The 25,780-nt window shown below is 35.8% G+C and overlaps 1 protein-coding gene across 1 annotated transcript in view; it reads left to right on the top strand.

Moving 5' to 3' along the window:
• The window catches only part of WDPCP (WD repeat containing planar cell polarity effector), a 300,778-nt gene that overhangs the window by 68,346 nt on the left and 206,652 nt on the right, over positions 1 to 25,780 (top strand). Inside the window, exon 10 of the mRNA XM_063077774.1 lies at positions 499 to 1,108. Within this exon, the coding sequence (XP_062933844.1) occupies positions 499 to 1,108 (610 nt within the window). The remainder of the gene's footprint in view (positions 1 to 498; positions 1,109 to 25,780) is intronic.

The following is a 25,780-nucleotide window of genomic DNA, read 5'->3' as shown; positions in this document are numbered from 1 at the left end:
GATTGTTAACAGAATTCTTAAGTTTTTTCCTTTGCCTGCCCAGCCCTACCAACTAGAAATATATTTCTGGTAAGTAATTTACCAATAATTTCAGAATTGGGAAGGGTGGTGGGTGGAAAGGAGATTGGTTAATCATTTAAAGTCCTTTATTCATCCTTTCTAACTTCTAACTTGTTTAGATATTCTGCTAACCATATTATTTTATTAAAAGCCCACCTTATTAGTTTATATGTATTATTGGACATTTTTAGGAAATTTATGGGTTTTTCAAAACAAAGTGTTAAAATCTTACAGTTTTAATTCCTGCAGCTGTAGAAGATATATGTGCTCCACGTAAGATATGTGTGTGCCGTATACTGTTGTATACTTATATGTTGCTGATGCTTAAGGTGATAATTGATGTTCTTTAAGAAGTTTCTGAATTAACATACGGGCCTATGTGTGACAGCTGAGGAAAAACCAAGGTCTATCTGAGTGTACTTGATACCTTTCTTACAGGTTCTGAGTTCCATCCGCACAGAATGGGATCCGCTGGATGTTTGCTTTAGCACTAAACAGCCTTATCAGCTGTTCACAGTGGAGTGTTCCATCAGTGTAGACAAAGAGCCCATGGCTGACAGCTGCGTATATGAATACGTTCGGAACAAAATCCAGTGTGTGTCAGTCACCAGAATACCACTAAGATCGAAGGCCATCAGCTGCTGCAGAAATGTTACTGAAGACAAACTGATTCTGGGCTGTGAAGATTCTTCAGTGATTCTTTATGAAACTCACCGTAGAGTGACTCTCTTAGCTCAGGCTGAACTTTTGCCATCATTAATAAGCTGCCACCCAAGTGGGGCTATTCTGGTAGTTGGCAGCAACCAAGGGGAGCTGCAAATTTTTGATGTGGCTCTATCCCCTATTAACATCCAGCTCTTGGCTGAAGACCACTTACCCAGGGAGACTTTGCAATTCAATAAATTCTTTGATGTTTCCAGCAGTCTCGTTCAAATGCAGTGGATAGCTCCTCAGGATGTCTCTCAGAAGCCTGAAAGTGGGGACATCTATGACCTCCTCTTCCTCAGATTTGACAGAGGACCTTTCGGTGTGCTTTTCTTTAAACTTGGTAAGTCAAGGAAGTTGGTGAGTAAGTAAATTAAAGTGTTCATGATGGTGACATAATTAAGGCAATAAAACTATTCTTGGAGTGTTGACTTTCTATTTGTCATCCCATAAATATGTTTGCCTTTCAAACATACATTTCATGTAGTATCCTTAAAAACTTTGTGGATGATTTTCTAAATGTCAAAGGAACAGTAGATATTGAAGAATTTGGAAATTACACCAATTGTCAGTCCATCGTTACAATTAAAAAGCCTGAACTTTGACATTTGATACTCTAAACTGTCCTACTGAAAAATTTCTTAAGAAATAATATGTGAATATTTTAAAAGTACTTATTACTATGTCCATTGAAAAATTCTGTGTAGGAATATAATGCTTTTTCTTTAATAATTATTTTAGATTATTGGTGTCTGTTGCTTCCCAGATCGGAATTGTGTGAAGCAAGCGTTTTGAAAGAAAAGAAAGCAGATGTTTAGTTAGAATTTGCTGAAGATATTTGTATCACTTTTCATTTTTGTTTTCCTTTTGGATACAAATATTCAAAAGGATTTATCAATATCTATAAAATATATATTAATGTAGTTCATTTCAACTAGGAAATTTTAAAATGAAGTTTTATTGTGATGATTCATTTGCCTTTTGAAGTTCTGCATTACCAGCTATGCCCTAAAATATATGATATACTTTAGGTATATCATAGTTTTGTATAACTTAACATTCTTGAGAGAAACTCAGTGAGATTTAGAAAAACAAATTTTAATTAATGTACATTATGGCTACTTGAAAACATTGAAAAGAAGTACATTTTAAAACTTCTTACAGGATTTGGTTCTGTGATATAAAGTTAAGTTTTTCAAGACACTGTAGTGTTTGTTAAATAGCTTTCAATTTACTTTGTTTTGTTTATGGATATACTTGTCTCTGATATTGAACACATGAAATAAATCTAGTGAAAATGACTTGATTAACCTGAAAGATATAACATGAGGCTGATTTTCCTACTGCATAATAAAAATGTAACTAAATCTATTCATAATGTTAATATTGTTCAAGAAAAAATGTTTGGAATCTCATTTATTGTGAGATAATCCAGTTGTACTTTGCCCCACTACACATTTAACAGTTGTATGTCTCCATACATAACACTAATTAAAGTGGATGTTTGATGTTTTGCATGTCTGTTAAAACACACACTCTCTCTCTCTCTCCCTCCCCCACCCCCCCAATTACTCAGTTACCTGTCAAACAGAAGGCTCTCTGCCCACATATACCTAGCTTTTCTTCAGCCCTCCCTTGTGGGCCTACTCACAACAGCTTTGCAAAAAGCACAGCTTTCTCTTCCTATCTCTAGCACATTTGCCTTCTTACTAAAGTAAACAGGCTCTCAGTGTAGGGATTTAGAGGGCTTCCTGCTAATTGCCAGCTTGTAAACTTAATTGGACTATCTCCCTGGGCACTGTTCCTAAATCAATTAGGCAGTGAGTTGGCTGTCACCTCTTTTTCCCAAGAAGGTCTCTTGGAAGAGAATTATCCAATAGAAGTCAAGCATTCGAATGAAAAGGTGATAACTTCTGCAACTGACATTTATCATTAAATTTTATTTTCAATAAGACACTTAAGTTTTATAGGATAGGGAAACTGTACGGGCTTGCAGGCTCTTTGAAAGATGTACATGTAGAATTTCCAAGGTTTTATTAAGCTTTGTTTCTCATTTTTAGTGTATTATACAATTAATATTTGTTACAAATTATTTTTCCTGGGAAGAGTAGATTCCTTGAAATAGGAGATTCCAACTAGCATATTTTTTTTTAAGAAAACCCAGTTTAAAGAACAGATTTTTCTTATGATCTGCTACTAAATACATCCAAAAAATTAATGTACTTCTTGAATTAACACAGTACTGATTCTGGGCATCCATGTGGAATTTTCATGTATAATTCAAGTTACTGCATATATAAACAGGTAGTTGTATGTACAGTTTTCCCACTAGGGAGCATTTATGAGGTTTTTTTCAGATGCTTGTTATTCAAGCCTTGGGAAAATTTGACACGAAAGGTGTAGCTTACAATTAAAAATTGTAACAATAGATCATAGATCGTGGTTTAAAATAAAATGCTGTCATATGTAAACATGGCAGTGGCTAATGCCAATATGCTAAGATTTTTGGAGTTTGACTCTTGGATTAGGTCAGTTAGTGTAATGCTGAAGGAAAACTATTCCAAGGCTACAGCTTCCATTCTTAATCCTGACAATGATTGCACAAATGTATTGGATATTAAAAGGCCATCGCCACAGTTATTGGAAGAATTCAAAGAACATGTCCTCCTCGGGAGGCAGCTAGATGTGTCATCTTCCCACACGGAAGTCAAGAAATATTGTTTTATGTAAAGCAATTTGTATTCAGAATTTCTTTATGTGATAGTCACCTCATATTTCCACATACATAGGCTGAGCTTAATTTTAGGGAGGAGGCCCTAATTATGCTACTGAGATACTAAAGCTCTTTCATTTTCATCAGTACCTTTTCCATCCTTCATTGCTGTCTTTAAACTTGCTTGATCAGCTCCCTACCCTCTCAACGGAGGATCTCACCTTTTAAGTGGCACTTCATTAAGTTTATCTGCTCCTCACCGCCCACCCAACAAGTTATCTATATGCACATGAATCTCTCCCTCTCAATACAGTGAAAAAGCAGCCCCTCCTCTTGTCCAAGACTAGTTCCATCAATACTTCCACTGTGGATCTCACATCATTCCCTTTGACACCTTTACTTTGTCACCCTCTCCAGGACCCATCAATCTTGCTATATTACCTGATAAACAGGCCCAAACCACACAAGAACAGACAAAATTCTTCCTTAAAATTGTTTCTCTTCTGTTATTAGTTGAATGTTCACATTTCTCTATAGCCAAACTCATTGAAATAATAGTAAGCACTGACTTTCTCTGCTTCTTCATTTCTCATTCACTTCTCAGAGCACTGCATTCTGACTAAGTCTTCAGTGTTTTCTTGGAACTGCTCTTGCAAAGGTCACCAGTGACTTCCTATCTGATAAATATATTTCTCTTATGTTACCTGATGACTTTTCAGCATTTGATGGTTGCTGACCACTTCCCTAGTCATACAACTCTCAACCTACCTGCCTCCTGAATGCAATTATTTAATGCATTGCCTACCCATGAAATGTTGGGGCTTTCCAGGGTCCCATTTTTAGCTTTTCTGTCGTTTTGTACAGGTTGAGAGTTTCCTTCTAGTTTAGCTATTCCCATCTCTGACTCCAGCCTAGACCACTCCTAGACCTCTCCTGATTCCACATCCACGTATTCACCTGGCTTGCTGGATACCTCCCCTTGGATGTACACAGGTTTCTCAGACTCATTATGTACAGACATAAAGTCATTGTCTTTCTCACCAAACCTACTTTTCCTCTTGTATTCTCCATTTTGGTGGATGGTACAGTTATTTAGATGGAACCTGAAAGTTAAGAGTCATACTAGAATCCTTCCTAACCTGTAATGCTTATCCAATCAGTGGCCAGATTCCATCAATTCTTCCTTCTAAATCCTGTCAAAAACATCTTTTTCAGTTCAGGTCACTATTGTTACCTGAATCTAGACCTTCTCTATTTTATCATGATTAAACGGAGGCACTCTATCTGTACTCTTATGCCTCCTAATCTTCCCATTCCATCCCCCCTCCCCAATTAATCCCCTGAAACTGCCATCAGAATGATCTTTCTAACAGGTCATGGATTCTCCAGCTTGAAATACTGCAGTGGTTGATAAGCCCTTGTCTGCCTCTTGGGCTTCATCTCCATAGCTGTGGTGCACTAGCATAGCTTCCCAGCCATGGCATGTGCTCTCACACTAATCCTTTCCATGATAGTGCTGGTAGTATTTAGTCTGCCTGAAGTGTCCCCACAATGCCCTCATAGAGCTTGAAAAGTTGGGAACAGGTTAAATGTTCAAGTGATAATGTTAAACAATAGGTCATTAAAGCTAACATCCTCCTTCTTGTAAAATTTTGAAAATCACAGGTGATGTGTGTGTGTGTGTCACTCCTTTTAAAAAGTGAGTAGTATGATTTTTGTCTTAGAAAGTTTGTATGAAGTATATATTGTTCAAAGAGTTATTTTCTTTCCTTTTTTAAAAAAATTGTGACATAGTGGATTGTACATATCTGTGGGCTATATAGTTGAATATCATTACCTGTGTGTAATATGTGATGCTCAAATCAAGATAATTAGTATATTCAACACTATACAATGTAATCTTTTTTCATGGCCCTTTACTAATTCCTCTCATTACCCCCACCCCCTTTCCCACCTCTAGTAACCTCAGTTTTCTTCTCTCCTTTTAAAAGTTCAGCGTATTATTGTGATAGTTGTATCTTTCTTTCTTTTTCATTTGTTTATTTTTTAGCTCTCACTTACGAGTGAAGACACATGGTATTTCTCTTTCTGTGCCTGAAAAGGAAAATGTGGTATATATACACAATGGAATATTACTCTACCATAAAATAACAAAAGAAAAAAAAAAAGAAATACTGCCGTTTGCATGGATGAACTTAGAGAAAATCATGTTAAGTGAAATAAGCCAAAAAAGAGTTATTTTTAATGAGATTTCAATATCATACTTCACCCAAGTGGTAAGTGGTGATAATTTATTGCTGGAAAGAAATGGCAGATACTTTATTAGATGCCTAGTCATCTTAAAATTGGATCTCATATCATTTGAAATGAACTTTGATTCCAGACAACTACTTTCTCCAAACTGAGTTATGATGGATTTTTAAATCAAGTTTATTGAGGTATAATTTAATAAAATACACTCATTTTAAATGTACAATTAAATGAGTTTTGACAAATGTATATATTCTCATAATTACCACCACAATCAACATATAGAACATTTCCATCATTCCCAAAAATTCTCTTAAGGCCCTTTGCAGTTAATTCCCACCTCCCTCAAAACTGATGAGCATTGATCTGCTTTCAGTCATTATAAATTAAACTTACATTTTCTAGAATTCCATAGAAATGGGATCATACAGTAGGTGCTTTCATTCAGCATTAATCTGTGAGAATCTCCCATATTAATTGTATAGTTGTAAATTTTTCCTTTATATTACTGAGTAGAATTCCATTATATAGATTACCACAATTTTTTTAATCCTATCACATGCTGATGGACATTTGGGTTGTTTCCAGGTGTATTAGTCCATTTTCTGGTGCTTATAACAATACCTGAAAATGTGTAATATATAAAGAAAATAAATTTATTTTTTTCAGTTTGGGAGGTTGGGAAGTCTATGGTCCAGGGGAATGCATCATGTGAGGGCCTCCTTCTGTGTGGGAATTCTCTACAGGGTTCTGTGGTCACAGAGGGTATCATGGCAAGAATGGAATGAGCAAGAGAGCTAACCTCACTAGCTCTCCCTATAAAGCCATTAGAACCATGCCCATGACAACTCATTAAACCATCAACCCATTACTCCATGAGTAGATCGATCCATTCATGAATGCACAGGCCTCATGATCCAATCACTACTTAAAGGCCTCACCTTCTACCACTATATTGGGGCTTAAGTTCTAACATGAGCTTGGAAGGACATTCAACCCACAGCAGCAGGTTTAAGCTAATATGACTAAAAATGCAATGTACTTTTATGTACACTCTTATATGAAAACGTATTTTCATTTCTCTTGGAAAAAACCTAGGAGTAGACAATGGTTGGACCATATGCTAAGCATATGTTTGGCCTTAGAAAAACTGACTACCTTCTAAAACAATTGTGCTATTTAACATATCCATCAGCAATTTATGGGAGTTCCAGTTGCTCTACATCCTCACTAACACTTGACATTAATGGTCTTTTTAATTTTAGCCATTCTAGAGAATGTGTAGTGGTGTTAATTTTCATTTCCCTAATGACTATTGGAGTTGAACATATTTTCTTTAAAAATTTTTTAAAAATTTTAACATTTAATTGTACATATTTGTGAGATAGTGTATAGTTTCAATATATGCATATATTGCACATTAATTCACTTAGGGTACATAGTATAGCTTTGTACCAATTAATCACCACTTTCCTTCACCTCATCTCTTCCCCCAACTCTGGTAACCATTATTGTACTTTCTATTCTACTTCTACAAGTTCTTCTCTTCTTTTTAAGATTTCACATTTGAGTGAGATCATAGGGTATTTGTCTTTTTGTGACTGGCTTACTTCAGTTACTATGTTGGTCTCCAGCTCCATCCATGTTGCTGCAAATGACAGGATTTATTTTCTTAATAGGTGCATATTCCATTGTTTACATATACCACAGTTTTTTAAAATCCATTCATTCATTGATGGGTATTTACATTGACTCCATATCTTAACTATTGAATAGTATTGCAATGAACATGGGACTGCATGTGTCTCTTCAACATACAGATTTAATTTCCTTTGAGTATATACCCAGTAGTGGGATTGCTGGACCATAAGATGGTTCATTTAGTTCTCTGATGAACCTCCATACTGTTTTTCATGATAGCATGCCAATTTGCATTCCAACCAGAAATGTAGGAGAATTGCCTTTCTCCACATCCTCACCAGCATTTGTTATTTTCTGTCTTTTTATAATAACCATTCTAATGGGAGTAAGATGATATCTCATAATGGTTTTAATTTGCATTTTCCCGATGATTAGTGATGTTAAGCATTTTTCAAGTGTCTGTTGGCTATTTGTATGTCTTCATTTGAGAAAAGTCTGTGCAAATCTTTTGCCCATTTTAAAATTATATTTATTTATTTTTTGCTGTTAAGTTGTTTGAGTTACTTAAATATTATGGATATTGGCCCCTTGTCAGATGTGTAGTTTGTAAACACTTTCTCCCATTCTGTAGGTTGTCTCTTCACTTTGTTGATTGTGTCCTTTACTGTGCAGAAGCTTTTTAGTTTGATGTAGTCCCATTAGTCTATTACCTGTGCCTTTGCAGTCTTGTTCCAAAAAGCATTGCCCAGACAGATTTCATGTAATGTTTCCCCTATGTTTTCTTCTGGTAATTTCATAGTTTCATGTCTTAAATTTAGGTCTTTATTCCATTTTGAGCTGATTTTTGTGTATGGTGAGAAATATGGGTCTAGTTTGTTTCAGTCTTCTGCATGTGGATATCCAGTTTTCCCAGCACCATTTGTTGAAGAGGCTGTGCTTTCCTCACTGTATGGTTTTCGCACCTTTGTTGAAAATCAGTTGGTTGTACGTGTGTGGGTTTATATCTGGACTCTGTATTCTGATCCACTGGTCAACTTGTCTATTTTTATGGCAGAACCATGCCGTTTTGGCTTTTATAGCTTTATAGTATATTTTGAAGTGAGGGAGTGTGATGCCTCTAACATTGTTCTTTTTGTTCAAGATTGCTATGGCTATACAGGTCTTTTGTGGTTCCATACAGATTTTAAGATTGTTTTACTCTATTTCTGTGAGGAATGTCAGTTGGTATTTTGATAGGAATTGTGTTGAATATGTAGATTGCTTTGCATAATGTGGACATTTTGATGACATTAATTCTTCCAACCCATGAACAAGGAATATCTTTCTGTTTATTTGTGCTGCTTTCCATTTCTTTTACCTATGTTTTATAGTTTTCATTGTAGAGGTCTTTTACCTCCTTGGTTAAATTTGCTCCTGGGTGTTTTATTCTGTTGATAGCTATTGTGAATGGATTCTTTCTTGATATCTTCAGATATTTCATTATTGGCACACAGGAATGCTATTGATTTTCATGTGTTGATTTCATATCCTATCACTTTACTGAATTCATTTGTTAGTTCTAGTAATTTTTTAGTGGAGTCTTTAGGGTTTTCCATGTACATCATATCATCTGCAAATATGGGTAGTTTGACTTCCTCCTATCCAATTTGAATGCCCATTGTTGCATTCTCTAACCTTATTGCACTGGCTAGAACTTCCAGAAATATGTTGAATAAGAGTGGGGAAAGTGGGCATCCTTGTCTTGTTCCAGATCTTAGAGGAAAAGTCCCCAATTTTTGTCCATTCAGTATGATATTAGCTGTGGGTTTGTCATATATGGCCTTTATTGTGTTAAGGTACAATTTTCTATACCTAATTCGTTGGGTGTTTTTTTAATCATGAAGGGGTGTTTTATTTTACTGAATGCTTTGTCTCCATCTTTTGAAATGATCATATAGTTCTTTTCCTTCATTCTTTGATGTGGATATATCACATTTACTGATTTGTGTATTTTGAACCATCCATACAGCCTGGGATGAATCCCACTAAATCACAGTGAATGATCTTTTTAACGTGTTGTTGGATTTGGTTAACTAGTATTTTGTTGAGGATTTTCATATCTGTGTTCATTAGCGATATTGGTCTATAGTTTTCTTTTTCTGTTGAGTCTTTTTTCCGGTTTGCCTATGAGGGTAATGTTGGTTTGTAGAATGGGTTTGGAAGTATTTACTCCTCTTCAGTTTTTTGGAAGAGTTTGAGAAGAATTGGCAAGTTGTATGTGTGCAGAAATTTATCCTTTTCTTCTAGGTTTTGCAGTTTGTTAGCATATAGTTGTTCATAATAGTCCCTTATGATCCTTTGTGTTTCTCTGGTATCAGTTGTAGTGTCTCCTTTTTCATTTGTGATTTTATTTGAGTCCTCTCTTTTTTCTTCATTATTCTAGCTAAAGGTTTACTGATTTTGTTTATCTTTAAAAAATCAACTCTTTATTTCATTGATTTTTTTTTGTATTTTTTAAAGTCTATAATTTATTTCTGCTCTAATCTTTGTTATTTCTCTCCTTCTACTAATTTTGGGTTTGATTTGTTCTTGTTTCTGTAGTTCCTTGAGGTGTAACATTAGGTTGTTTATTTAAAGTCCTTCTGCTTTTTTGAAGTAGGCATTTATTGCTATAAACTTCCCTCTTAGAACTGCTTTTGCTGTATCCCATAGGTTCTGGTATGTTGTCTTTTCATTTTTCTCCAGGAATTAATTTCCTTTTTAATTTTTAAACTTACCTGTTTCTTCTTTAGGAACGTATTTCTTAATTTCCATGTATCTGTACAGTCTCCCATGTCCGTTCTGTTATTTATTTCTAGTTTTATTCCATGTGGCCTGACAAAATAGTTGGTATAATTTCAGTTTTTAAAAATTTGTTGAGACTTGTTTTGTAACCTTACATATGGTCTATTCTAGAGACTGTTCCGTGTGCAGCTGAGAAGAATGTATATTCTGAAGCTCTTGGATGAAATGTTCTGTAAATGTCCATTAGGTCTAACTGGTCTAGAGTGGAGATTAACTGTGATGTTTCTTGATTATCTTTCAGTTGGAATGATCTGTGCTTCGCTGAAAGTGAGTTATTAATGTGTCCAACTATTATTGTGTTGGAGTCTATTTCTCCATTAGATTTAATCATATTTGCTTTATATATCTGTGTGATGGTGTTGGGTGTATATATATTTAGAATCGCTATATCCTCTTGTTGAATTGATCCCTTTATCGTTATATACTGTCCTTATCTATTTTTACTTTTCTTGACTTAAAGTCTGCCTTATCCGATATAAGCATAGCTACTCCTGCTCTTTTTTGATTTCCATTTACGTGAAATCTTTTTCCATTCCTTCACTTTCAGTCAATGTGTGTCCTTGTAGGTGAAGTGAGTTTCTTGTAGGCAGCATATTTCTGTTTTGTGTTTTATAATCCGTTTAGCCACATTGTATATTTTAATTGGGGAATTTAATCCATTTGCATTTAGAGTTATTATTGATATATAGGGATTTGTTATTGCCATTTTGTTACTTTTTTCTGGTTTTTAAATTTTTTTTGTAGATACTTTTTTTCTGGTCTTACTATCTTCCTTTGTGACTAAGTGGTTTTCTCTAGTAGTACATTTTGATTTCTTACTATTTACTTTTAGTATGTCTACAGTAGGTTTTTTGTTACGGTTACCATGAAGCTTACAAAAAAAGTTATAGTGATAATAGATTATTCTAACATAATAACAACTTAAATTTGATTGCTAAGAGAAAAGGAAAAACCAAAGCCAACTCAACGTTTTGCTGTTATTCTCCCCCACTCTTTACCATTCTGTTGTTTTAGGTTACATCTTTTTTTAAAAAAATTTTATTTTATTGGTTATGCATGTTCATGGGCTACAAAGCTGACCATCACAACTTGTGTCCAAGATGTGATGGCTAGATCAATACTATCAGCATGCGCATTACCACAAATTGTAATTATTCCCCATGTCCCCTTGTTCATAAAGTCTGTGCCCAGTCCTAGTCCCTGAAGTGTTTCCCCTATATTTTCCCTTAGTAGTTTTACAGTTTCAGGTCTTATACTTAAGTCTTTAATCCATTTTGGGTTAATTTTGGTATATGGTGAGAGGTGCAGGTGTAGTTTCATTCTTCTGCATATGTATATCCAGTTTTCCCTGCTCCACTTATTGAAGAGGCAGTCTTTTCCCGAGTGAATGTTTTTGTTGCCTTTGTCAAATATCAATTGGCTGTCAGCCTGTGGGTTTATTTCTGGGTTCTCTATTCTATTCCACTGGTCAGAGTGTCTATTTTTATGCCAGTATCATGCTGTTTTGGTTACTATAGCTTTCTCATATAATTTGAAGTCAGGTATTGTTATGCTTCTGACTTTTTTTTTTGCTCAGGATTGCTTTGACTGTTAGGGGTCTTTTGGTGTTCCATATAAATGTTAGGATTGTTTTTTCTATTTCATGAAGAATGTCTTTGGTATTTTGATGGGATTGCATTGAATCTGTAGATTGCTTTGGGCAGTATGGACATTTTTATGATGTTAATTCTTCCAATCCAAGAGCATAGAATGTCTTTCCATTTTTGTGTTTTTTAAATTTCTTTCAGTAGTGATGTGTAGTTCTCATTGTAGAGATCTTTCACATCCTTGGTTAAATTGATTCCTAGGTATTTTGTTATTTGGGTGACTATTGTAAATGGGCTTACTTTCTTGATTTCTCTTTCTGTTAGCTCATTATTGGAGAATAAAACACAACTGATTTTTGCATGTTGATTTTGTATCCTGCAACATTACTGAAATTATTAACCAGCTCTAAGAGTTTTTTAATAGAGTCTTTAGGTTTTAATATATATGATCATGTCATCTGCAAATAGGGGTAGTTTGCCTTTATCTTTTCCAAAAGATGGAATGCCCTTTATTTCTTTCTCTTGCCTGATATCACTGGCTAGTACCTCCAGTACTATGTTAAATAGGAGTGGTGAGAGTAGACATCCTTATCTTGTTTCTGTTCTTAGGGGAAAAGATTTCAGTTTTTCCCCTAAATATTCATGATGATATTGGTGTTGGGCTTGTTATAGATGGCTTTTATTGTGTTAAGATGCTTTCCTTCTATACTTCATTTGTTGAGAGTCTTTATCATGACCAGGTCTTGAATTTTGTCAAATGCTTTTTCTGCATCTATTGAGATAATCCATATGGCTTTTGTCCTTGATTTTGTTGATGTGATGTATCACTTGCATAGGTTGAACCATCCTTGCATTTCTGGGATTACTCCCACTTGATCATGGTGTATAATTTTTTTTGGTGTGTTGCTGTATTCTGATTGCTAGTATTTTATTGAGGATTTTTGCATCTGGGTTCATCAGAGATATTGGTCTGTAGTTTTCGTTTTTAGTTGTATCTTTGTTTGATTTTGGTATCAAGGTGATGCTGGCCTCATAGAATGAGTTTAGGAGAGTGGCCTCTGTTTCAATTTTTTGGAATAGTTAGAAGAGAATCACTATTAATTCCTCTTTAAAGGTTTGGTAGAATTCAGTAGTAAAGCCATCTGGTCCCAGGCTTTTCTTTGTTGGGAGATTGCTGATTACTGCTTCAATATCTTTGCTTGTTATTGGTCTGTTCAGGTTTTCTGTATCTTCTTGGTTCAGTCTTGGTAGTTTGTATGTTTCCAGAAATTTATGCATTTAAATTTGTTGGTATATAGTTGTTTATAATAGTCTCTAATGATTTTTATTTCTCTGAAATCAGTTGTAATTTCTCCTTTTTCATTTTGGGTTTTTGTTTGGTGTCTTCTCTCTTCTTCTTCTTTTTTTGTTATCCTAGCTAATGATTTGTATATTTTGTTTATTTCCTCAAAAAAACAATTTTTTGTTTCATTGCACTTTTGTATTGTTTTTTGTGTCTCATATTATTTAGTTCTACTCTAATCTTAATTGTTTCTTTCCATCTACTAACTTTGGGATTGGATTGTTCTTGTTTTTCTAGTTCTTTTGGGTGGAGAGTTAGGTTGTTTATTTGAAATCTATCTGGTTTTTTAATGTAAGCATTTAGTGGTATAAACTTCCCTCTTACTACTGCTTTTGCAGTGTCCCACAGGTTTTGATATGATGTGTCTTTATTTTCATTGTTTTTCAGAATTTTTTGATTTCTTGTTTAATATCGTCTTGTACCCATAGGTCATTCAGGAGCCTGCTGTCTAATTTCCATGTATTTGTATGGAGTCCTGGGGTGCACTTGTTATTAATTTCTAGTTTTAATCCATTGTGGTCTGAAAAGATAGTTGAGATGATTTTGATTTTTTTACAGTTATGGAGAATTGATTTGTGACTTAACATGTGCTCTGTCTTGGATTAAGTTCCAGGTGCTGATGAAAAGAATGTATATTCTGTAGTTGTTGGATGAAATGTTCTGTAAATATCTGCCAGTTCCAGTTGGTCTAAAGTGTAGTTTAAATCCTGTGTTTCTCTGTTGATTTGTTGCCTGGTTTATCTGTCCATTGATGAGAGGAGGGTGTTCAGTCCCCCCACTATTACCATATTGAGATCTCTCTCTTTAGGTCTAATAGTGTTTGCTTTATATATGTGGGTGCTCCACTGTTGGGTGCACATATATTTATGACATGTCTTCTTGCTGGATCTATCCCTTTATTATTATACATTTGCCTTGTCTCTTTTTATGGTTTTTGGTTTAATGTCCATTTTATCTGATACAAGAATAGCTACATCCAGCTTGTTTTTTGTTCCCATTTGCATGGTATATCTTTTTCCATCCCTTCACTATTAGTCTGAGTACATCTTTACTGGTGAGATGAGTCTCTTGAAGACAGCATATAGTGTTGTTTTGCTTTTTGGTCCAGTCCATCAGTTTGTGTCTTTTGAGTGGGGAGTTTAGTCCACTTACATTTAGGGTTGTTATTGAGAGGTATTGTCTTATTCCTGGCATTTTATGGCTTTTTGTTTAGATGTTAGGGTATCATCTGTTCCTTTCTTCTCCCTTGATTATTGGTCTTCCATGTTTGCGGAGTTTTTTTGAGGTGGTAAGATTTAGTTTCTTTTGTCTTTCTCATTTGCGTTTGTTTTACTGGTGGGTTTTGTCGTACTTGTATATTTGTGGTAGTGATTATTGTTTTTCATATTCCAGATGCAGGACTCTCTTGAGGATTTCTTGCAGGGCTGGTTGTGTGGTGATGAATTCCAGCAGTTTTTGTTTCTCTGGGAAATACACTATTTCTCCCTCATTTCTGAAGGATAGCCTTACTTAGTATAGTATTCTTGGCTGGCAGTTTTTTTCTTTTAGTATTTTGAATAAGTCATCCCATTTTATTCTTGCCTGCAGAGTTTCATTTGAGAAGTCTGATGTTAGTTTGATGGGGGCTCCCTGGCAAATGATTTGATGCTTTTCTCTTGCTGCTTTTACAGTTCCCTGTTGGTCTCTGAGCTTTGCCAGTTTGCCTGTAATGTGTCTTGCAGAGGATCTTTTTGGGTTGAAACTGTTTGGGGATCTTTGAGCTTCCTGGATCTGAAGGTCTGTGTCTTTCCATATACCTGGGAAGTTTTCCATTATTATTTCATTGAATAGATTTCTAGTGCCTTTACTTTTCTCCTCCCCTTCAGGAACACTCATGATTCATATGTTTGCGTGCTTAAAGTTGTCTGCTAGCCCTTTTAGAGAGTCTTCATTTTTTTAAATTCTGTTTTCCTTTTTCTTGCCTGCCTGAGTTATTTCATAAAGACCATCTTTGAGTTCAGATATTCTTTTTCAGCTTGTTCTAATCTGCTGCTTGAGCTCTTGGTTGTGTTTGTTATTTCACTGAATGTATCTTTCAGTTCCAGGTGTTCTGCTACATTCTTTTTTAAGGTATTAATCTCTTTGTATATTTTATCCTTTATATCCTGGATATTTTTTCTCATTTCATTGTGTTGTTTTACATAGTCCTCTTTTATCTCATTGAGTTTCCTTGAGATATTTACTTGGAATTCCTTTTCTGTCATTTGTAGGGTTTCCTGTTCTATAGGCTCTGGTTCTTTGAGAGCAACTGAATTCCTTTGGTGGTGTCACATTTTCTGATTTTCTCATATTTCTAGTTTCTCTACATTGATTTTTGGTCATCTGGTAGATCATTTGCTTCTTCCATTACACTGGAGTGAACTTTGAGTAGAAAGACTTCTTCCTCTTTTTTCATGCTTGTCCAGTGACTCTCCTTGTATCAATGAAGTCAAATATATAGTGGGCAACCTGCACAGTGGACGTGGATGTTATTAAGGCAGTGAGCCATCCTTGCAACAGTATTAGCTGTGATGGTGGCTGTTGTGGACCACCTCCATGGAAGCTGTTTGAAACCTTGTGGTGGTTGCATGGGATGTGGGGTCCTGCCTTCTGTGTGGGAGGGGTGGGCCTGGGAGGGTGGTTGGCCTGTTCTGCCTGTCTAGGTGCCTCCCTCATCAGCAGTGGTGTGGCAAGTCATCCTGCCTTCTGCACAGGTGGGGCAGTGGTCTGGCAGGTGGCTGGCCTGTTCTCCTGCCTTTCAAGTTACATTTCTTAATACTTCCTATCTTTTAAATGGTTGTTGAATTTATTATCTTGTTGGATTTGTCCTTTTGTCATCTTAGAAAGAATATAAGTGTTTTATTTACTACCCTTACAACGTTGGAGTATTCTGAGATTGTCTGAATACTTTAGTGAATTTTGTACCTTCAAATATTTTCTTATTACACTTTAGCATCATCCTCTTTCATCTTGATGACCTCCCTTTAGCATTTCTTGTAGGGTAGGTCTTGTGTTGATGAATTCCCTTAACTTTTGTTTGTATGGAAAAGAATGTATTTCTCCTTCATATTTGAAGGATAGTTTTGCTAGATTCATATTTGTTGGCTGACAGTCTTTTTCCTTCAGCATTTTGCATATATCATTTCACTCTCTCCTTGTCTGCAGAAACCCACTGAGAATCATATTAGGGCTCGATTGAATGTTTTGTGTTTCTTTTCTCTTGCTGCTTTCAGTATTCTTTCTTTTTGTTTGGTTTTTTATAATTTCATTATGATTTGCCTTTCATTATGATGTTACTCTTCGGATTGAATTTGATTGGTGACCTCTATGTTTCTTGTACCTGGATGCTGTCATCTTTCTCCATATTTGGGAAAATTTCAGTCATTATTTCCTTAAATATGCTTTCCAGGTCTCTTTCTTTTTTTCTCCTTCAATTATGCCAATTATATGGAGGTTATTTCACTTGAAAGAGGCTGATAATTGCTGCAATTTATTTCATATTTTCTTATACTTTTTTCTTTTTGCTCCTCTTGATTGGGTAATTTCATATGTTCTGTCTTCAAGGTCACTGATCTTCTCTTTGTTTCATCAAGTCTGCTGTTGGAGCTTTCTATTGAGTTTTTCAGTTTAGGTAATATATTCCTTATTTCTAGAATTTCTATTTGGTTTTTAAAAATTGATTCTCTTTCTTTGTCATGTTTCTTGTTCTGCTCCTGGATTATTTTCCATATATTATTTAAGTTTCTATCTGCATTTTCTTGTCACTCCCTGAATATCATTAACGATTATTCTGAACTCTCTGTCAGACAATTCATAAATCCATTGTTCCTCTGAATCCATTGCTGGCACTTTGTTGGTTTCCTTTGGTAGTGTCATATTTCTCTTTTCTTTCTAGACCTTTTAGTCTTTACACAGATGACTGCACATTTGAGGAGACAGCTACCTCGTCCAGGTTTTGTAGATGTTCTTTGGTGATTTTAGACTTTTACTGCTTTATATGAGAACTTTGTCTCTGTTTTTTTTTTTTTTTTTCCATCGTATGATGGATTAATAGCATCCACCACCACTTAAACACTGGAACTAATTTGCTACCCTGTGGTTAATTCCTGGTTTGGAGGAATCTTCCTATGGGAACCAGAACATGAATCCAGTGACTGAGCTAAATTGCTGCCTTGCTGTTGTTTCTCAGACTGAGTAAACTTTTTGTGAGGACTGTATTTTAATTATCAGCCTTTTAATCACTTCCAAGTCATGTGGGGTCACTACAAATACAACTGAGCTGTGTTGAAATTCTGGGCTGGGACTCAGTCATTCCCACAAACTTTGCCCCCTGTAGTTCTGTCACACTGACCTTTCTACACTGTGTGGCATCCATGCCTATTAGAAGGCAAATTACGTGCTTATGCTGCTCCCTGATGCACCCCTGTTGGATCAGCTCTCCCTACCACCTGGCACTGAAACATTTCCCATTGGGCAGGCCCTGCACAAGTTCCCCACAAAGACTCACCAACCTCTGGATGATTCCTTCCTCCAATTGGCTGCAGCCCCTCTCTCCTGTGCAGGCTAAGGAGAAGATTGTGAGCAGCTTTGCTGGCCGGGGTAATGGGATGGTGCACTATGAAGTGATCTGTATTTTTTCTTGCCGGATGTCATTGCATCCTTCTGCCCTGCAGACTCGAAGTAGCTTCATGCTAAGATTGTTTTTGTGGCTTTGCTCTCTCTCGGTAGCTGCTCTGTGTTCTTGTAGCTGCTTTGTATGATGTGCCACACCAGCCTGGGGAGTGGATGGAGTGGGTCTAATTGGGGTGATCCCTCCTCTACTCACTTTCTATGCCCTCACAGGCTCAGTGGGTCTCTCCTTTTCCCTCAAATTCCAGTGATTTCAGAATGGCAGTTTTTGTGTACTGATTGTTATTAGTTGATCTCTTGGGGTTGGGGGAGCAATCTTGGTGATATCGTTACTTCTGTCTGAGTTGAGCATCTTTTCATGTGCATATTTACAATATATCTTTTCTGATGGACTATATTTTCAAATCTTTTGCCCAAATTTTAATTAGATTTGTTTATTATTTATTTTTAAGGGGTTTTTCTTTATATATTCTGAATACGGGGTGTTTTAGTCTGTTTTGTGTTGCTATAACAGAAATACCGGAGACTGGGTAATTTATAAGGAAAAGAGGTTTATTTGGCTTACAATTCTGGGACAGCTGCATCTGGCACAGGCCTCAAGCTGCTTCTATTCATGGCGGAAAGTGGCAGGCAGCCGGCAGGTACAAGCAGATCACATGGTGAGAGGAAGCAAGAGAAAGGAAGTGAGAGAGAGAGAAGGTTCCAGGATCTTTTGAAGCAACAAGCTCTCGCAGGAATAGAGCAAGAACTCACTCATTAATCCCCCCTCCCCCAGGGAGAGCATTAATCCATTCATGAGGGATCACCCCCATGACTCAATCAGTTTCCAACGCTGCCACATAGGAGATCAAATTTCGACATGAGTTTTGGAGGGGACAACACATCCAAACTCCATCGCAAGGTCTTTGTGTAAGATACTTGTATTGTGAATATTTTCTTCCAGCCAATAGTTTTGCATTTTTGTCTTCTTAAGTGTGTTTTGGGTAGCAGAAAACTTTAATTTTAATGAAATCCAATTTATAACTCTATTTTATGGCTTGTGCTTTTCACATCCTATGTAAGAAAACTATCTAACCCAGGGTTTACAAAGATTTTCTCATGTTTTCTTCTAGAAGTTTTATGGTTTTAGCTCTTACATTTAGGTTTATGTTCTATTTCAAATTATTTTTTTGCATATGGTTTGAAGTATGGGTTGAGATTAATTCCTTAATATGGATATTCAATTTTTTTAGCACTAATTGTTGGAAAGAGTATCTTGCTTTCATTGAATTACCTTGACCATATGTGTATGTGTCTGAACATATTCTTTTCCACTGAACAAAAGTCTGTTCTTAAGCAAGTACCACATTGCTTTACAGGAAGTCTTGAAATCATGTACTTAGTCCTCCAACTTGTTCCTTTTTAAAAAAAATTTATTCTAGATCTTTTATTTTTGTACTTTTTTTTTCATTTTCAAGGCTTTATTCACATGGGTTTTTTAATTTAAAATTTTTAATTGTACATGTTTGTGGGGTATAAATTCTTGTTTCAGTGCATGCATGTATTGTATAATAAATGTTCTTAATGCATATAATGTATAATCAGAATAGTTAGCATATCTGTCCTCTAGACATTTATCATTTTTTTGTGGTTATAACATTCAAGATCCTCTTTTCTAGCTATTTGAAATATAACATAAAATATTGTTAGCTATTGTCATGCTAGGGTACCAGAACTTATTCTTCCTATCTAACTGTAAGTTTGTAACTTTGTACCAGTCTACCAACCTTTCACTGACTCCTCCTCACCTTTTTCCTGTCTCTGGTAGTTGCTATTCTATTCTCTCTTTCTCTCTTTTCAATTCATTTTTCTTAATTGATCCATAATAATTGTATATATTTATGGAGTACAATATGATAATTGGGTGTATTCATACTGTACACATGGTCATATCAGGTTGCTTAGTATATCCATCACCTCAAACATTTGGCACTTCTTTGTGTGTTAGGAGCATTCAACATCTTCTCGACTAGCTATTCAAAGATACACAGTACTTTGCTAACTATAGTCTCTCCATATTACTAAAGAATACTAGATCCCAGTCTTCCTATCTCTCTAATATTTTGTATCAACTGACCAACCTCTCCCCATCCACCCTTCCCCTTTCCCTCACCAGTCTCCAGTAACCACTATTTTACTGTCCACTTCTGTGAGACCAACTTTTTTAACTTCCATATATGAGTGAGAACATGTGGTATTTCTCTGTGTTTGGTTTATTTCAATTAACATAATTTTCTCCAAGCTCATGCATGTTGCTGCGAATGGCAGAATTTCATTCTTTTTATGGCTGAGTAGTATTCCTTTATGTATATATGCCACATTTTCTTTATCCAATCATCTGTGTAAGGATATTTAGATTGGTTCCAACTCTTGGCTATTGTGAATAGAGCCACAATAAACATGGGAGTGTACATGTCCCTTTGACTTGTTAATTTCCATTCCTCTGGATATATACCCAGCAGTGGTATTGCTGGATCATATGGCAAGTTCTATCTATAGTTGATGGAGTTGAAGTTGTATTTGTGTATCTCCATAGTGCTTTCCATAATGGCTATACTAATTTACATTCCCACTAACAACAATGTATGAGTTCCCCTTTCTAAACATCCTCACCAGCATTTGTTATTTTCTGCCTTTTTGATAATAGTCATTCTAACTGGGGTGAAATGTTATCTTATTGTGGTTTTGATTTGCATTTCTCTGATGACTAGCAATGTTGAGCATTTTGTCATGTGCCTGTTGCCCATTTGTATGACTTCTTTCAAAAAATGACTCTTCAGTTCCTTTGCCCATTTTTTAATTGGGCTTTTTTTGGCTTTTTTTTTTTTTTTTTAAAGATTGAGTTGTTTTAGTCCTTTGTACATTTTGGATATTAATCCCTTCTCATATGCATAGCTCGCAAATACTTTCTCCCATTCTGCAAGTTGTCTTTTTGCTCTGTTGATTGTTTCCTTTCCTGTACATAATATTCTTAGTTAGATATAATCCCATTTGTTAATTTTTACTTTTGTTCCCTGTGCTTCTGAGGTATTATTCCTAAAGTCTTTGCCCAGACCTATGTTCTGAAGCATTTCTCCTATGTTTTCTTCTAGAAGGTTTATAGTTTTGGGTCTTCTTTAGTCCATATTCAGTTGATTTTTTTATATGATGAGGATAGAGGTCTAGTTTTCTTTTTCTGCATGTGGGTCTCCAATTTTCCCAGTACCATTTATTGAAGACATTGTCCTTTCTCCAATGTATGTTCTTAATTCCTTTGTCAAAAATCAGTTGGCTGTAGGTACATGGATTTATTTCTGAATTCTCTGTTCTGTTTCATTGTCCTGTGTGTCTGTTTTTGTGCCAGTATCATGGTATTTTGATTACAGTCACTTTGTAGTATATTTTGAAGTCAAGAAGTGTGATGCTCCCTGCGTTATTCTTTTTGCTCAGGATTGCTTTGGCTATTTGGGGTCTCTTGTTATTCTATATAAATTTTTGAATTTTTTTTTCCATTTCTGTGAAGTGTGTCATTGGTAGTTTGATGAGGATTACATTAAATCTGTAGATTGCTTTGGGTAGTGTGGTCATTTTGACGATATTGATTCTTCAATCCATGAGCATGGGATGTCTTTCTATTTTTGTGATTTTTTTCTTTAATTTCTTTTTTTTAATCAATTTTTAAATTTCTTTAATCAGTGTTTTATGGTTTTCCTTGTAGAGATATTTCACCTCCTTGGTTAAATCTATTAGGTATTTTCGTTGTTTTTGCTATTGTATGGGGTAGCTTTCTTGACTTCTTTTTCTGCAAGTTCACTGTTGGTGTATAGAAATGCTACTAATTTTTGTATGTTCATATTGTATCCTACAACTTTTCTGAATTTGTTTATTAGTTCTAGGAGGTTTTTGGGAGAATCTTTAGGTTTCTGTCCATTTAAATCATGTCATCTGCAAACAGGTATAATTTGATTTCCTCCTTTCCAACTTGGATGCCCTTTCTTTCTCTTGCCTAATTGCTCTGGCTAGGATTTCCAGTACTATGCTGAGTAGAAGTGGTGAGAATGGGCATCCTTGTGTTGTTTCAGTTCTTAGGGGGAAAGCTTTCAGTTTTTTCCTGTTGAGTATGATGTTAGCTTGGGTTTTGTCATATATAGCCTTTATTGTTTTAAGATACTTTTCCTCTATTCCTAATTTGTTGAGAGTCTTTATAATGAAGGGACATTGAATTTTATCAAATGCTTTATCTGCATCTATTGAGATGATCATATGTTTTTTTTCTTTCTTTCTGTTGGTGTGATGTATTATGTTTATTGATTTGCATACATTGAAACATCTGTACAACCTTGAAATAAATTCCACTTGATTGTGGTGTATCATCTTTTTTATGTGCTGTTGGATTTTGTTTGCTAGTGTTTTATTGAGGATTTTTAATCTGTGTTCACTGGGGATATTGGCCTTTACTTTTCCTTTTTTGTTGTGTCCTTGCCTGGTTTTGGTATCAAGGTAATACTGGCAATACTCGTAAATTGTACGAGTTTGGAAGTATTCCACCAATTCAATTTTTTGAAATAGTTTAAGAAGTATTAGTATTAGTTCTTCTTTAAATGTTTGAGAGAATTCATATTTAAAGTCATCTGGTCCTGGGCTTTTCTTTGTTGGGAAATATATTAGTCCATTTCTGTTGTTGTTGTTTTTTTTTTAATTTTTATTGAATCAAAATTGATTATACATATTTTTTGGGTTCAGTGTTGAGATATGTTGATCGAATCGATATTACTAGCATATATACTGTTTCAAATCATACTTATTCTTTATGCCCCTTGTCCAGTCTCACCCCAACACCCACCCTCCACCCTCTCCCCTCTAATTACCATAGATTTCTTCTCTCCTTCTGAAAGAATAATGGCTTCTCTGTTGATTTGTTACCTAGATGATCTGTCCGATGCTGATAAGTGTGATCAGGTCCCCCAATATTATCATACAGCAGATGCTTCTTCTGTCACTCTGGAATGGGGTTTGTGGAGAGAGACATCCTCTTCTTTTCTTTGTCTCTGCTGGTGACTCTACTTGTGTCATGTACTTCAGTGGCTGGTGGACCATCTGCATGGTGGTTGTGGCATCTAGCTGCTTTTGCAGCAGCCATGGTAATTGTTGTTGTGATGGGCCACCCACATGGAAGTGATGTTTTTGGTGTGCTCCTTGGCTCTGGTGGTATGCCTGTTTGTGGGGCGGTCCGGTCCCCAGCTCCATCCCTCAGGTCCCTAGGTGAGCCTAAAGGCACTGTTGCAGTGTGCCTGATTGTGGGAGGGGGGCCGGTCCCTGGCTCCATACCTCACATCCCCGGGTGGACCCAAGATGCTGGCGGTGTGTCTGAGCTGGAACTAATTTTTTTGTCCTTTGCTAACTTCTAAAGTGGGGGAACTTCCTGTTGGGAAAAGTAGTTGAGCTCTGTCATTGAGCTAAATTGCTGCTTTGCTGCTGCTTCTCTAGGGAAGGCTTTTGGTGCAGCACAGGTTACAATAGTTGATTTTTTTATATATCTATATTTATATCTATGTTGATTTCTTTTTTTTTTCTTCCAATTTTTATTTTATTTTGTCAATATACAATGTGGTTGATTATTGTGGCCCATTACCAAAACTCCCCTCCCTCCTCCCTCTCCTCCCTCCCTCCTCACTCTCCCAATCCCTCATCCCTCACCCCCATCCCTCCTCCCTCTCCCCCATCCCTCCCAACAATATCCTTTGTGTTTGCTTATTGTATCAACTTCAAGGAATTGTAATTGTTATGTCTTCTTCCCCCCACCCCCGGGTATTTTTTGTATTTATTTATTTATTTATTTTTAGCTCCAACAAATAAGTGAGAACATGTGATATTTCTCTTTCTGTGCCTGACTCGTTTCACTTAATATAATTCTCTCTAGGTTCATCCATGTCATTGCAAATGGCAGTATTTCATTCTTTTTTATAGCTGAGTAGTATTCCATTGTGTAGATATACCATATTTTCTGTATCCAATCATCCGATGATGGACATATGGGCTGGTTCCAACTCTTAGCTATTGTAAAGAGTGCTGCGATGAACATTGGGGAATAGGTATGACTGATGATTTCCATTCTTCTAGGTATATTCCCAGCAGTGGGATAGCTGGGTCATATGGTAGATCTATCTGCAATTGTTTGAGGAACCTCCATACCATTTTCCATAGAGGCCGCACCATTTTGCAGTCCAAGCAACAATGTGTGAGAGTTCCTTTTTCTCCACAACCTTGCTGGCATTCATCATTCACAGTCTTTTAGATATTAGCCATCCTAAGTGGGGTTAGATGGTATCTCAGTGTGGTTTTGATTTGCATTTCCCGAATGCTGAGTGATGTTCAGCCCTTTTTCATATGTCTGTTGGCCATTAATATATCTTCCTTAGAGAAATGCCTATTTAGCTCTTTTGCCCATTTTTTAAGTTGAGTTCTTTGTTTTTTTGTTGTAAAGTTGTTTCAGTTCCTTTAAATATTCTGGTTATTAATCCTTTGTCAGATGTATATTTTTCAAATATTTTCTCCCACTCTGTTGGTTGTCTTTTAACTCTGTTAATTGTTTCTTTTGCTGTGCAGAAGCTTTTTAGTTTGATATAATCCCATTTGTTTATTTTTCCTTTGGTTGCTTGTGCTATTGGGGTCGTATTCATGAAGTCTGTGTCCAGTCCTACTTCCTGAAGTGTTTCTCCGATATTTCCTTTAAGAAGTTTTATTGTTTCAGGGTGTATATTTAATTCTTTAATCCATTTTGAGTTGACTTTAGTATATGGTGAAAGGTATGGATCTAGTTTCATTCTCCTGCATATGAATATCCAGTTCTCCCAGCACCATTTGCTGAAGAGGCAGTCTCTTCCCCTGTGTATAGACTTGGTGCCTTTGTCAAAGATCAGATGGCTGCAGGTGTGTGGATTGATTTCTGGATTCTCTATTCTATTCCATTGATCAGTGTGTCTGTTTTTATGCCCGTACCATGCTGTTTTGGTTACTATAGCTTTGTAATATAGTTTTATTTTTTCTGGCTTTATTTTTTTGTTCATAATTGCATTGGCTATGCGTGGTCTTTTGTTATTCCATATAAATGTTTGGATAGCTTTTTCCATTTCTGAGAAAAATGTCATTGGAATTTTGACAGGGATTGCATTGAATTTGTAGATCACTTTGGGTAGTATGGACATTTTTACAATGTTGATTCTTCCAATCCAGGAGTGTGGGATTTCTTTCCATGTTCTTGTGTCCTCTATAATTTCTCTCAACAGTGGTTTGTAGTTCTCATGATAGAGATTTTTCACCTCCTTGGTTAACTCAATTCCTAAGTATTTTATTTTTTTGATGGCTATTGTAAATGGGCAAGCTTTATTGATTTCTCTTTCTGCATTTTCACTATTGGAGAATGGAAATGCTACTGATTTTTGTGTGTTGATTTTGTATCCTCCTACTTTGCTGAAATCATTTATCATGTCCAAGAGTTTTTTTGTAGAGGCTTTAGGCTGTTTGATATATAGGATCACGTCATCTGCAAAGAGGGACAGTTTGACTTCATCTTTTCCAATCTGCGTGCCTTTTATTTCCTTCTGTTCATTGATTGCTCTCGCTAGTATTTCCAACACTATGTTGAATAGGAGTGGTGAGAGTGGGCATCCTTGTCTAGTTCCTGTTCTTAAAGGAAAAGCTTTCAGCTTTTCCACATTCAGGATGATATTGGCATTGGGTTTATCATATATGGCTGTAAATATGTTGAGATACTTTCCATCTATACCTAACTTATAGAGAGTCTTCATCATGAATGAATGTTGAATTTTATCAAATGCCTTTTCAGCATCTATAGAGATGACCATATGGTCCTTGTGTTTGATTTTATTGATATGGTGTTATCACATTTATTGATTTGCTTATGTTGAATGAGCCTTGCATCGCTGGGATGAATCCCACTTGATAGTGGTGAATAATTTTACGTATGTGTTTCTG

Source organism: Cynocephalus volans, chromosome 14 (assembly GCF_027409185.1).
Source record: "Cynocephalus volans isolate mCynVol1 chromosome 14, mCynVol1.pri, whole genome shotgun sequence".
Lineage (NCBI taxonomy): Eukaryota > Metazoa > Chordata > Mammalia > Dermoptera > Cynocephalidae > Cynocephalus > Cynocephalus volans.
This window is presented reverse-complemented; position numbering and strand designations above follow the sequence as displayed.